General features: G+C 41.3%; 1 protein-coding gene across 1 annotated transcript; it reads left to right on the forward strand.

Annotated features, from left to right (window-relative positions):
• The first annotated feature begins 1,873 nt into the window (after positions 1-1,873).
• CLDN34 (claudin 34) lies at positions 1,874-6,165 on the forward strand. Its single transcript, XM_054251432.1, has 3 exons — positions 1,874-1,983; positions 5,192-5,303; positions 5,503-6,165. Exons 1-3 carry the CDS (start codon positions 1,874-1,876, stop codon positions 6,163-6,165), a joined length of 885 nt encoding a protein of 294 aa, XP_054107407.1.
• Positions 6,166-14,484: the final 8,319 nt, after the last annotated feature.

Below are 14,484 nucleotides of genomic sequence, written 5' to 3' on the forward strand. Positions count from 1 at the left end.
AGTTGTAATTGTGCCACTGCACTTCAGCCTGGGCAAGAGTGAGACCCTAAAAAAACTAAAATGAAAAGCCTGCATAGCCAAGACAATTCTAAGCAAAAAGAACAAAGCTGGAAGCATCACGCTACATGACTTCAAACTATATTACATGGCTACAGTAATCAAAGCAGCATGGTACTGGTACCAAAACAGAGATATAGACCAATGAAACAGAACAGAGGCCTCAGAGGGAATGCCACACATGTACAACCATCTGATCTTTGACAAACCTGACATAAACAAGCAAAGGGGAAAGGATTCCCTGTTTAATAATGGTGTTGGGAAAACTGGCTAGCCATAGGCAAAACCATTCAGGACATAAGCATAGGCAAGGACTTCATGACTAAAACACCAAAAGCATTGGCAACAAAAGCCAAAATAGACAAATGAGATCTAATTAAACTTCAGAGCTTCTGTACAGCAAAAGAAACAATCATTAGAGTGAACTGGCAACCAACAGAATGCGAAAAAATTTTGCAACCTACCCATCTGACAAAGGGCTAATATCCAGAATCTACAAAGAATTAAAACAGATTTACAAGAAAAAAGCAAATCCATTCAAAAGTGGGTGAAGGACATGTACAGACACTATTCAAAAGAAGACATTTATGAGGCCAACGAACATATAAAAAAATGCTCATCATCACTGGTCATTAGAGAAATGCAAATCAAAACCACATTGAGATACCATTTCACATCAGTTAGAATGGCAATCATTAAAAAATCTGGAGACAACAGATGCTGGAGAGGATGTGGAGAAATAGGAACACATTTACACTGTTGGTGGGAGTGTAAATTAGTTCAACCCTTGTGGAAGACAGTGTGGCGATTCCTCAAGGACCTGGAAATAGAAATTCCATTTGACCCAGCAATCCCATTACTGGGTATATATCCAAAGGATTATAAATCATTCTATTATAAAGACACATGCACACGTATGTTCATTGTGGCACTGTTTACAATAGCAAAGACCTGGAACCAACCTAAATGCCCATTGATGATAGACTGGACAAGGAAAATGTGGCACATATACACCATGGAGTTCGTGTCCTTTGTAGGGACATGGATGAACCTGGAAACGATCATTCTCAGCAAACTGATACAAGAACAGAAAATCAAACACCACATGTTCTCACTCATAGGCGGGTGTTGAGCAGTGAGAACACATGGACACAGGGAGGGGAGCATCACCCACTGGGGTCTGTTGCAGGGGAGTAGGAGAGGGACAGCGTGGGGTAGGGAGGTTGGGGAGGGATAACGGGGAGAAATGCCAGATATAGGTGATGGGGGGATGGAGGCAGCAAACTACTTTGCCATGTATGTACCTATGCAACAATCCTGCATGTTCTGCACATGTACCCCAGAACCTAAAGTGTAATTATATATATATATTATATATTATATATATATATATAAATGAAAATAAATGGTGTCTTTCCTAATGCATGGGTTGCCAGTGGTCCTTCACAACTCAATCTCACCCTGGTGGATGCCACTTCTGCTCACACTTGTACTTATATATTGCTACTGCTTTAAAAAAAAAAGTCATTACCTGCAGCTGATATGGGTTAGACACCAGTTCTAGGGCTGATGGGGAGAGAAAAATTAGGAGACCATACAGATGTTGGAAGTGGACCCTGCAGGTCTATTAGCAAACATGCCCACCCTCCAAAGGCTGGCAGAGCAAAAGAGGCTACATGATGAAGCAAAAGAAGCAACCAAAGGGTGACAGCTGCAGTGACCTCAGGACCTAGGACTGAGACGTGGAGGAACAGGGTGACCAGTGGAATGTGGGGACAGAACTGAACGTTGAGGGAAGGCCTCAGAACTGGAAACCATGGGTACAGTGTTGATGAGAACTCCCAGCTGCCTGGACCAAAATCCAGTGTTGAAGAGCCAGGCCAGATGTCTGAGAGGAGCTATGTCCATGTCTGACCCGCTGGACGGGTAAGCTGACCGCCCTCCCCTCAAGCCGCCAGTTCACATGGAGACCATGTCACTGGGTAGTGGAGGTTCCTTCCTTCTTTATTGTGTTTTTTAAATTGTGGTAAAGTATATGTAACATAAAATTTACCATCTTACCCATTTAAGTATACAGTTTAGTGGCAGTAAGTACATGTAATTGTTGAGTAACTGTCATCACTGTCCAGCTCCAGAACTTTTTATCTTCCGCAAATGAAACTGTCCCCACCAAAGACGGACTCCCCATTACTTCCTGCCACCCCCTGGCAACCACCACCTACTTTCTATCTAGGAATTTGACTCTCTATTACAGGTACCTCCTGTGGGGAGCCAGACAGTATTTGTCCTTTTGTGACTGGTTTCTTTCACTCAGTGTAATGTCTTTGAGGTTCATTTGTGTGGTAGTCTGTGTCAGAACTTCCTTCCTTTTGAGACTATGGATAGAAATCATATTTCTGGTGTCAGTAGAGACCACATTTGGCTTCCACTGCCTGTGAGTGGGCACTTGGATTGCTTCCACCTTTGGTTACTGTAAATAATGTTGTTATGAACATGGGTGTAGAAATATGTCTTTGAGTCCCTGCTTTCACTTCTTTTTGGGTATACACCCATGCGCACGCACACACATACAAACACACATAAGGAGACATACACACACATATATATAAAACAATATCCATATTTGTACATTCCTTTGCATCCTTTTCCCACTTAACAGTGACAATTTCCTGTGATTAAAATGCTTTTGAAGACTTCACTGTAAATGGTTGAATAATATGCTATATCCCCTGGAATAATGAAATTTACTTAAGCACCCATATTGCTTCACATATTACTTATCTCCAGCTTTCTCTTATTCCCAATGCCAGCAACATCCCTGGTGAGCATCAGTGCCCAGACAGTTTGATCCCACTTCTCTGATTTGTCCACTAGAATTGATTCCAAGAAGTGGGAGATTGGGTCAGGAGACACCCATGTTTTTATTCTTGATAATATATATGTATTTTTCTGAGACGGAGCCTCACTCTGTTGCCTAGGCTGGAGTGCAGTAGTGCTATCGCTGCTCACTGCAGCCTATACCTCCCAAGTTGAAGCGATTCTCCTGCCTCAGCCTCCGGAGTAGCTGGGACTACAGGCGTGTGACACCATGCCCGGCTAATTTTTGTATTTTTAGCAGAGATGGAGTTTCACCATGTTGGCCAAGCTGGTCTCGGACTCCTGACCTCAAGAGATCTGCCCTCCTTGGCCTCCCAAAGTGCTGGGATTACAGGCGTGAGCTACTGCCCCTGGCCTTACTCTTGACCGTAATTAATTAATACACTTTTATGTTTGTGTCTCTGTATGTGCACCATTTTTTCCAATTAAAAAAGTAATAGACTTTAAGACATGAAAAGAAAAATCACTAGTAATCCTAGCATTCAGATGCATCTTGTTTTTTTGTCTTCCCAGTATATCTTATGATGGGCAAAAATAAGATCATACTACTATATATACTAACAACTTTGTTATCTGCATTTTAGATTCAACCCACAATAGACATTTTCCCATGTTGCTAAATCTTTTTCTACTTTATTATCTGCAAAGTATTATAATGAATGAATGGCTTTGCTTTAACATATACTACGTAGTAGAGCATATTTATATGCTCAAATTAATCAATCTTCCATTGCTTGACAACTTTTTTATTGGAGATAGAGTCTTGCTATGTTGCCCAGGCTGGTCTCAAACTCCTGGGTTCAAGCAAGTTTCCCGAGAGAACTGTTTCGTGCAATATTTTTTATTATTTTCTTATTTTAAATAATCATGCTTATTGCAGAAATATTTGAAAATACCGAACAGCCAGGCACCATTAAAAAAATCACAATCTGAGTGTCATAAATGGACACAATATTGTATGAAAGAAACTAGTCACAATGGCTGGGCTCAGTGGCTCACACCTGTAATCCCAGCACTTTGGGAGGCTGAGGTGGGTGGATCACAAGGTCAGGAGATTGAGACCATCCTGGCTAACAGAGTGAAACCCTGTCTACTGAAAATACAAAAAATTAGCCGGGCATGGTGACATGTGCCTGTAGTCCCAGCTTCTCGGGAGGCTGAGGCAGGAGAATAGCTTGAACCTGGGAGGCAGAGGTTGCAGTGAGCCGATATCATGCCACTGCACTCCAGCCTGGGCAACAGAGCGAAACTCTGTCTCAAAAAAAAGAAAAAAGAAAAAAAAGAAAAAGAAAAAGAAGAAGAAACCAGTCACACAAAAGCATTGACAATATGATCCCCATTTTGAAAAACAGGCAAAATAGAAATGTGTGGGGGTGCATGCTGAGATGACAAAACTATGAAAGCAAGCAAAGAAGTGGGAATATTGTGTATCTGAAATGAAATGGTGGTTCCATGGGTGCTCACCCCACCATCATTCATTGAGCGGCACACTTGTGTGATTTTCTGTATGTGTGTGACCCTTCACCATCCAAATGGCTTACAAAAAACTCAGAACCTCTCAAACCCAGTTTAAAATGTCTCCTAACAGATTAGGATATAGCCTTTCAGTTCAATTTGTACCTCTGATTATATCATACATACTCTTTTGAAACATGTAATTTGTATTTGAAATATTATGGACATCTTCCTTTTGGTCACATAGAATGGCAACTAGAATGACTGTCATGAAAAACATTAAAAGTACCAAATGTGAGAGAAAATATGGAGAAACTGGAACCTCCATCATTGCTGGTAGGAATATAAAATGGTACAGCCACGTGGGAAAACAGTTTAGCAATTTCTAAAAAATTAAATGTACACTTACCACATGAACCACCAATTTCACTCCTAGGCATCTACACCAGAGAAACAAGGACATATGTCCATACAAGCTTTTATATTCAAGTGTTCATGACAGCATTATTTATAATAACCAAAATATGGCACCAACCCAAATGTCCAAAAGCTGATGAATGAACAAACTGTGGTCTATCCACACAATGGAATACCATTCAGCAATGAAAAGGGACAACATTCTCATACCTGCTACAACATGGATGACCCTTGAAAATGTGCCATGTGAAAAGAGCCACACAAAACTATTAACTCCTTGTATGATTCCATTTGTATCGTCAATGTTGGTGTATAGCTCCATCGCATGGACGTAGCATAAATTCTTTCACCAAGCCCTATTTTTGGATTTGATGTTGTGTCTCAGTTTCCAGTATTACAAACAATGCTGTGATGACCATCTTTGTGGCTACATATTTGTGGCCATCCTTAATTATGTCTTTACACCAATGCCCAGAAGTGGAACTGCCAGCCTTAAGGTGGGTGCATTTTAAGGCTTCTGGGAACTATTGCAAAGTGGCCCTGCACAGTTTGCTCAGACTGCACTCCCACCAGCAGAGCAAGAGGGTCCAGGGTCTCCTTTCTCCATTACAGCCCCTCCCTCCTGGCACTGCTCACCCTTGGGAGGCTGTTCCAGGTCCCAATCCTCCCCCCACCATGGTCTGTATTTGTTTGTAGTTTCCTGGGTGCACTGCCACCATAGTCTGGTTCTCCAACAATGCCAACTGCGGATTTTCAGTCTTCACCCTTGCCATCGTAGGATGGATCCTCTCCTCTGTGTCCATGGGCCTTGTGGAGTGGAGAACATGGTATGTGAAAGGCACCCCACTCCAACCCCCTGTGGTCACCTGCATGGGACTATTTAGAGTCTGCATTTACAAGCATCACACCAACAGGACCACAGCCATATTTTGTTACCTATACAGCTCTGAGGACACCTTTCTCCCTTTTGAAATTCACGTGGCTCAACGCTTCCTACTGACTGCCAGCATTTTCGGATTCCTTGGGAGACCCTTTAAAATCTTTGCACTTAGGAACATGTCCTTGGGACTATTTGGGGATGACACCTACAATTCATTCATTGTTTCAGGAATTCTCAACATTGCTGCTGGTATGTTTATCTTAATTGCTGTGCTCCAGAGCTACAATGCTGTCGTAAATTCAAAGGGGATCACCTTCTCACCGTCTCTCCAAATGCCCTTCAAGCCAGATGTGCAGGAAGTCGCCATGGCCATTCAAGTGGCAGGGATAGCTGTCTTCCTGATGCTACGTGGGATATTTTCTCTATTGTACAGATGCTCCCTATACGCCCAAATGCATCCTGAAATTTCAGAAATGTGAGTTTCCTGGTTGCATTGGCTTTGCAAACCCAAGATTTCTGGGAGTTTATGGGAATGTTATTAGCATGCTCTATGAAATATTTCCAAGGACTCAAGACCATGGAGTGGGTAGCTTGAGACAGAAGGTGACCAACTGCCTCCTTCTGTTATCTTGTGTATCTGAATGTGGTTCACTGATTTGTTGGTTGAATTGAGAACTTTTATTTAAAAAAAAATCTTCCCACCTGCCAGTTGGTCTTATTACAACTGGATTTTAATTATTGTTGGCTAGAGCAAATAACCAACACCATAAACTAAGGGTAGGGAAATAAGAGTTTCTGAGCACATTAACTTCTCACATCTCCCTCTTAAACTTTTGCTGAAAACAATCATAGACCAGGCATGGTGACGTACACTGTAATCCCAGCACTTTGGGAGGCTGAGGTGGGAAGATCACTTGAGGCCAGGAATTCAAGATCAGCCTGGGCAGCATAGCAATACTTGGTCTCTACAAGAAAAATTAAAAATAAAATAGCTGGGCATAGTGGTGCATGCCTGTGGTTCTATTTACTTGGGAGGCTGGGGTGGGAGGATTGCTTGAGCCCAGGAGTTGGAGGCTCTAGTGAGACATGATGGCACCACTGCACTCCAGCCTGAGCCACATAGCAAGACCCTGTCTCTTGAAAAACAAAAATCCAATAAACAAAAAACCAAGAATGGACCTTCTTTTCTATGTCATGGTAATAACATCTCCCTACCATATAAGTTCTCCAAAATGTGCAAAATTAGAGAGGATAACATAAATCTCCTCACGTGCATTGCCAGCTTCCACAGTTACTGAGATTCGGGCACTTCTGCTTTGTCTTTCCACTCTTTCCCCTTTCTAATCTACTTTTCTTTTTCCTAAGTTTGTTTGTTTATTTGTGGGGTTTTTTGTTTGTTTGTTTTGAGACAGTCTGTCTCTGTCGCCTGGGCTGGAGTGTAGTGGCGTGATCTCGGCTCACTGCAACCTCTGCCTCCCAGGTTCAAGCAATTCTCCTGCCTCAGCCTCACAAGCAGCTGGGATTACAAGCACCTGCTATCACGCCCGGCTAATTTTTGTATTTTTAGTAGGGACAGGGTTTTACCATGTTGGCCAGGTTGGTCTCAAACTCCTCACTTCAAGTGATCTGCCCAGCTTGGCCTCCCAAAGTCCTTGGATTATAGGCATGAGCCACTGTGCCCAGCCTCTTTTATCTAAGTACTTTAAAGCAAACCCCAGACACCGTGTCTCTTTATCCCCATATACTTCCATATTGAACTCTTAAAAAAAAAGTGGACACTTCTTGCATAACTGTATATGTAAAAATTGAGCAGTTATTTCTCATTATGAAATAGATGTTTAGACGCCTTAAAAATAATTCTGTACTTTTATTTGTCCCACACCAAGTGTTCACTCTGACTCTGAAGTGTTCATCTAAAACACTGCCCCCCCATTGCGTACGCATGTGCGCACGCACACGCGCACACACACGCGCACAGCAACCCGTCTGCCTTTTTTTTTTTTTTTGAAGCAGGGTCTTGCTCTGTCGCCCAGGCTGGAGTGCAGTAACATGATCAAGACTTGGTGCAAACTTAACCTCCAGGCTCTGGTGATCCTCCCTCCTCAACCTCCAAAGTAGCTGGGACTACAGGCATGCACCACCATGCCCAGCTAATTTTTTGTATTTTTGTAAAGATGAGGTCTTGCCATGTTGTCCAGGCTGGGCTTGAACTCCTGGGCTCAAGCGATCCTCTTGCCTTGGCCTCCCAAGCACTAGGATTACATGTGAGAACCACCGTGTTTGACCTCATCTGCCTTTTTAATAAATGATTTTAATTTGCTGAAGAAAGTGGATTCACTTAATTTCTTACCTCTAAAGGCTTGATTAGAGTCCTGGTCCATTCCCAGAGGAAGAGTATTTCATAGGTGGTACCATGTACTTCCTACTGACTGCACTATGCCAGGGGTACATGGTCATTATCCCTTTCAGTGATGCTAAGATTGGTCAGTGGATCAGTGAAGGGAATGCCTGATCCCTTTTGTAAGTTTCCTCATCAAACTTCCACCCAACCCTAATGGTTTCATCTACTGATGGTCCTTGTTTGAATAAACTATCACACTGAGAATTGTGAGTGGTGACCTTTCCCTTCTTCCATCCCTCCCCCTCACTCTCTCCCTTCTTCTTTCCTTCCTTCCCTTTTTCCTCCCTCCCTTCCTTCCTTCCCTCCTTTCCTTCTCTCCCTCCCTCCTTCCCTCCTTCTTTTTCTCTCCCTCCCTCCCTCTGTTCTTCCTTCATTCCCTCCCTCACTCCCTCCTCTCCCTCCCTTTTTCCCTCCTTCTCTTTCTCCCTTCTTCCCTTCTTCTTTCTCCCTCCTTCCCCAATTCTTTCCTTCTCTCCATTTCTCTTTCCCTCCTTCCCTCTCTCCCTCCCTTCTACTTCTCTCCTTCTCTCCCTCCTTCTCCTCTTCTTTTTCTCCCCTCTTCCTTCCTTCTCTCCCTCCCTCCTTCCCTCCTTTTCTCCTTCCCTCCCTCCCTCCTTTCTCCTTCTTTCCCTACCTCCTTCCTTCTTTCTCTTCTTCCTACAGGGATCTCTGTTCCCCAGGTTAGAGTGCAGTGGTAGGATCATGGATCACTGTAATCTCGCACTCTTGAGCTCAAGCAACCCTCCCGCCTTAGCCTCCTGTGTAGCTGGGATGACTGGTGGGTGCCACCATCCCCAGCTAATTTCTAAGAAGTTTTTGTAGAGATGGGGTCTTATTAGGTTGCCCAGGCTGGTCTTCCACTCCTGGCCTCAAGCAATCCTCCTGTCTTGGCCTCCCAAAGCTGCAAGTGGTGACTTTCTAATGTGAACATTCTTGCCAGATATATCAGCTGAATGCTTTTGTGTGAGGGCTATGCGGAGGCTGAAGTGGGAGACTCTCTTGAGCCCAGGAGTTGGAGACCAACCTGGGTGAAACTCCAGCTCTAAGAAGAATAAAAAGTTTTCCCTCATCAGCTGTGACTATTCAGTTACTCTAAAATCAGTGCATACACAAAAAAGGCAGAGTAAATGCTTCATTCTTTTCTCCAATTGTTTCTAGAGTGAAAAAGGAGAATGCTCTAGTTACCATTAGGGTTAACCAATGTATTGGTTGTTTTTATTATTTCTGTTTTCTTTTTCTTTTCTTTTTTTTTTTTGAGATGGGGTGTCACTCTGTTGTCCAGGCTGGAGTGCGGTGGTGCAATCTCAGCTCACTGCAACCTCCACCTCCCAAGCTCAAGCGATCCTCTGACCTCAGCCTCAAGAGTAGCTGGGACTACAGGTGCACACCACCATGTCCAGCTAGTTTTTGTATTTTGTAGAAATTGCATTTCACCATGTTGCCCAGGCTGGTCTCAGACTACTGAGCTCAATCTGCCTGTCTCGGTTCCTAAAGTGCTGAGATCACAGGTGTGAGCCACTGTGCCCAGCTTCTTTTTCTTTGTTGAGTATCAACTCAACCCTTGAGTATGAATTCATGAAATTGTTTCTGTGTTTTTATTTTGGAAATTTTCAAGTGCATTCCAAAGTAGAGAACCTATGGCCTCAGCCACAATGATGATCAATATCTGATCCGCCGTGTTTCAGCCCTACCCTTCCTCCCTGTCCCATCTCCAGCTTGGATGATTTTAAACAAATCCCTGGCAATATGTTATTTTATCCACAAATACTTTTATATGTATCTCTCAAAAATATAGACCTCATTCTTTTTAACATAACCACATTGCCACTATCACACCAAAAATTAACTTCTTTTTAAAATTCATTTATATATATATGTATATACACATACACACACACACACACAAATTGAGATGGGCATCTCGTTATATTTCTCATGCTGGTCTCGAAGTTTTGGGCTCAAGCAATCTGCCCACCTTGGCCTCCCAAATTGCTAGGATTACAGGCATGAGCCACCATGGCTGGCCAGTCACTTCTTAATGTATTCAAATACCCAGTCAGTGTTCACATTTCCCCAATTACCTCATAAATGTTTATAAGAGTAACCTGTGGGTTTTTATAAGTTCCAAATGTTTCACTCAATTGCATTCACCCTTCCCTTTTATATTCGAATTGTCCCATCTTTGGCAGTAAAGTCATGGTGGCACATGTGTCCTTTGACATGTCCTCATTGGCTTTTATTTTTTAAGATTAAGAAAACCTCTTTATTCAGGACAATCTTTTTTTTTTTTTTTTTAATTGTGTCTTTTGGGTGATTTTGCATGCAAATTAAGTATTTTATATTGTTTTTAAAATTTCATTTGTACATTGTAAAAATAAATGGCAAATTCATGCTAATAAATAAAATTTAATTTCTTTTTTTTTTTTTTTAGGGAAAAAGAGAAGAAGGGGAAAAAAAGAAAAAGAGGGAAAAAGGAATATTACTTCATTCCTAAAATGGGTTTCAATAATGGCCAATCAATATTTTGAGTGTTTAAAGTGGTTAATGCATATTTTATGTGTTTAAAATGGAGACCTCTATTGTGTTTATTTGTTCTGGCTCTGAGTTCAAGTCCTGGATATCATTATCAATTTGTTGTCTCGTTGAATCTAAATCTCATTATGTGTCTTATGTATCTGGGTGTTAAGATCTCTTATTGTTGCATTAATCCTTTTACCCTTGCATCCTTGTAGCTTTGAAATCTATTTTATTAAGTGTGAGAATTGCAACTCCTGCTTTTTATTTATTTATTTTTGCTCTCCATTTGGTTGGTGAGTTTTTTTCCATCCCCTTGTTTTGAGTCTTTGTATATCTTTAGATATATCGTTAGATTTTGTGGATAATATATATTTTGTGTGTTTAAAATGGAGAGCTCTATTGAGTTTATTTGTTCTGGATCTTAGTTCCAGTCCTGGATATCGTTATCAATTTTCTGTCTCGTTGCATCTAAATCTCATTATGGGTCTTATGTATCTGGGTGTTAAGATCTCTTATTATTACATTAATCCTTTTATCCTTGTAGCTTTGAAATCTATTTTGTCAAATGTGAAAATTGCAACTCCTGCTTTTTATTTATTTATTTTTGCTCTTCATTTGGTTGGTACGTTTTTTTTTCCAACACTTTGAGTCTATGTATATCTTTGGATATACCGTTAGATTTTGTCTGTATCTTTTGATTGGGAGATTTGGTCGATTTAAATTTAGGGTTGCTGCCGTTTGATATTAACTGGCTATTTTGTCCTTTTGTTGATAAAAATTCTTCTTTATGTTACTGCGCTTTACTTTTTGGTGTATTTTTAGAAAGGGTCATACTGGTTGTTCCTTTCTGTGTATAGTGCTTCTTTTAGAAGTTCTTGTAAAGCAGGCCTGGTGGTAATAAAATCTCTGAGTACTTGCTTGTTCCTAAAAGATTTTATTTTTCCTTCAAATGTAAAGCTTAAATTGGCAGGATATGAAATTCTGGGCTGAAAGTTCTGTTGATTAAGTATATTGAATATTGGCCCCCACTCTCTTCTAGCTTGTAGGGTTTCCGTTGAGAGATCTGCTGTAAGCCTAATAGGCTTACCTTTATGGGTGACTTGATCTTTCTCTCTGGCTGCCCTTAATATTTTCTCCTTCGTTTCGATCTTGGTGAATCTAACGATTATGTGCCTTGGGGTTGGTCTTCTTGAGGAATATCTTTGTGTTGTTCTCTGTATTGCCTGGGGTTGAATAGTGTCCTGCTTTGCTAAATTAGGAAAATTTTCCTGGATAATGTCCTGGAGAGTATTTTCCAGCTTGAATTCATTCTCTCCGTCACATTCAGGTACACCAATCAAGCGTATGTATATTAGGTCTTTTCACATAGTCCCATATTGCTTGGAGACTTTGCTCATTCCTTTTTATCCTTTTTTCTCTATTCTTGTCTTGTTGTTTTGTTTCATTAAGTTGGTCTTCGACCTCTGATACCCTTTCTTCTGCTTGATCCATTCGGCTGTTTAAGCTTGTACATATTTCACTAAGTTCTCGTGTTGTATTTTTCAACTCCATAAGTTCATTTGTATTCCTCTCTATATTGTCTATTCTTTTCAACATTTCATCTAACCTTTTTTCCAAGTTCTTAGTTTCTTTACATTGGGTTAGAACAAGTTCCTTTAACTCCCAGAAGTTTCTTATCATCCACCTTTTAAAGCCTACTTCAGATAATGGAACACAGTCCTTTTCCATCAGGGCTTGTTCCGTTACTGATGAGTCCTTTTCCATCAGGGCTTGTTCGGTTGCTGATGAGTCCTTTTCCATCAGGGCTTGTTCCGTTGCTGATGGGTTCTGATTTTGAGTATACTCGGCCTTCTTAGGCTGTTTTTTTCCCTTCATTGTAGATGAAGTTGCCTTTCTAATTAGTTTTCTGAGTCGACGTCCGTCTTATTGATTCCCAGTGCTGGGATCCGAGCAACCCACTGTGGCAGCCTAAATAGCAGCGATAAGACTGATGGTGCTCTTCTGCCCGGGAATCTCTGGTCTGGCTTCCCTCTTGAGTCCGCAACAAGCGGCTCTGACTTCCCGGAGCTCCAAACTCTGGTCAGTAGGGAAAGCAGTCCCGTTGGCTCTGCATGAAGAGCTGCTGTGCCGAGACGCCGGCAAAACCGCTGCGGCGGCCACAAGAGTAGCGCTGGCGACCCGTGGGGCTCCTCCACTGGGAATCGGCTGAACGGTGAGTGACGAAAATTCGTCCAAAAGTGTGGCGTCGTCTCGTTCTCTGAGCTTTCACTGGGAGCTACAATCCTGAGCTGTTAGTGGTCGGCCATCTTCTATTTAGGACAATCTTAACATACTATTTACCTCAAGCAACTCTTCACTTTATCAATAAAATTCACTTTACAAAATAATTGTCCTAAAGAACAAAATGGTAAGGAGAAGGACATATCAACAATACTGTTTGCTACACTCATCAGGTGATAAGAAGAGAGACATTGAAATTAAAGCATGTTTCTTTACTCTACATTTAACTACCTTTTGTACCAGTGGTTTGTGACCTCATGGAAATTTCTCCCAGAAGAATGCCCATACACACAAATTATGCACAGGTTCTCAAAACTCTCCAGAAACCTAATCTTGGATTTCGTTTTACAAATAAGTGACAATTTCCGAAAGTTATTTTTTCTTTTTCATTTTCTTTCCTTTTCTTTCTTTCTTTCTTTTTTTTTTTTTTTTTTTGAGACAGAGTCTTGCTCTGTCACCCAGTCTGGAGTACAGTGGAGTGATCTTGGCTCACTGCAATCTCCGCCTCCCAGATTCAAGCAATTCTCCTGTCTGAGCCTCCAGAGTAGCTGGGATTACAGGTATACACCACCATGCCCAGCTAATTTTTGTGTTTTTAGTTGAGATGGGGTTTCACCTTATTGGTCAGGCTGGTCTCAAACTTCTGACCTCAGGTGATATGTGATCCACCAGCCTTGGTCTCCCAGAGTTCTGGGATTACAGGTGTGAGCCACTGTGCCCAGGCCCCAAAATTATTTTTTTCATGTACAGTCTAGAAATTCCCTCATCTCATAATCTGCAGCTTATTTTTTAAACAAATTAACTTTACCAGTTAGAAACCTTCCTAGAATATTAATGAGCATATATATATTATGCTGAAACCTGTTTTATTAAACAGCTTTGAGTATTGGTTTCTACATTTAAAGTTTAAGAAAAAGTAGGAATTGTAATAAAATTGAATTGATACTGAAGTCATTTTCCATTCTTCCAAGAAAGTTGACTAAAAATTATGTTAATATTTATCCCAGGAGCAGTAAGATCATGTAGCAGTTTTATGGATGTCATTCCCATAATTTGCATGATAGCAGTGATGTAGTCCCTATTACGCTTTTTGTCTTGTTATTTAAAATATTTTAATAACATTTTGTTGAAGTAAAATTCAGACTGTAAAATTCATACTTTAATGTGTCCAATTCAATACTTTTTAGTATATTCACAGAGTTGTACAACCATCACTACCGTCTAATTGCAGAACATTTTCATCACCCCAAAAGGAAATTCCATGCCCTTTAGCAGTCCCCATTAGTCTTTGAGGCTTTCTTTTACACCCCTCAACAAGACTTCCAAGTGTATCTTGTACATGTCAGGCACAAGACCTTGAATCAGCTATGTGGTTCCTTTAGTGAGCCCTGGAGATGAAGACAGGATTTAGAAACCACAATTTGGGCACTGGTGGTGCTTATCCACTCAGTTGTCATTATATTGTCTTTTAAGTGAACAGAACCAGGATATATGGTTGTTGTTTTTTTTTTCCAGACAAAGTCTCACTCTGTTGCCAAGCTGGCATGCAGTGGGAAGATCTAGGCTCACTGCAGCCATGCAACCACCACCTCTCAGGTTC

Source organism: Callithrix jacchus, chromosome X (assembly GCF_049354715.1).
Source record: "Callithrix jacchus isolate 240 chromosome X, calJac240_pri, whole genome shotgun sequence".
In the NCBI taxonomy this organism is placed as follows: Eukaryota; Metazoa; Chordata; class Mammalia; order Primates; family Cebidae; genus Callithrix; species Callithrix jacchus.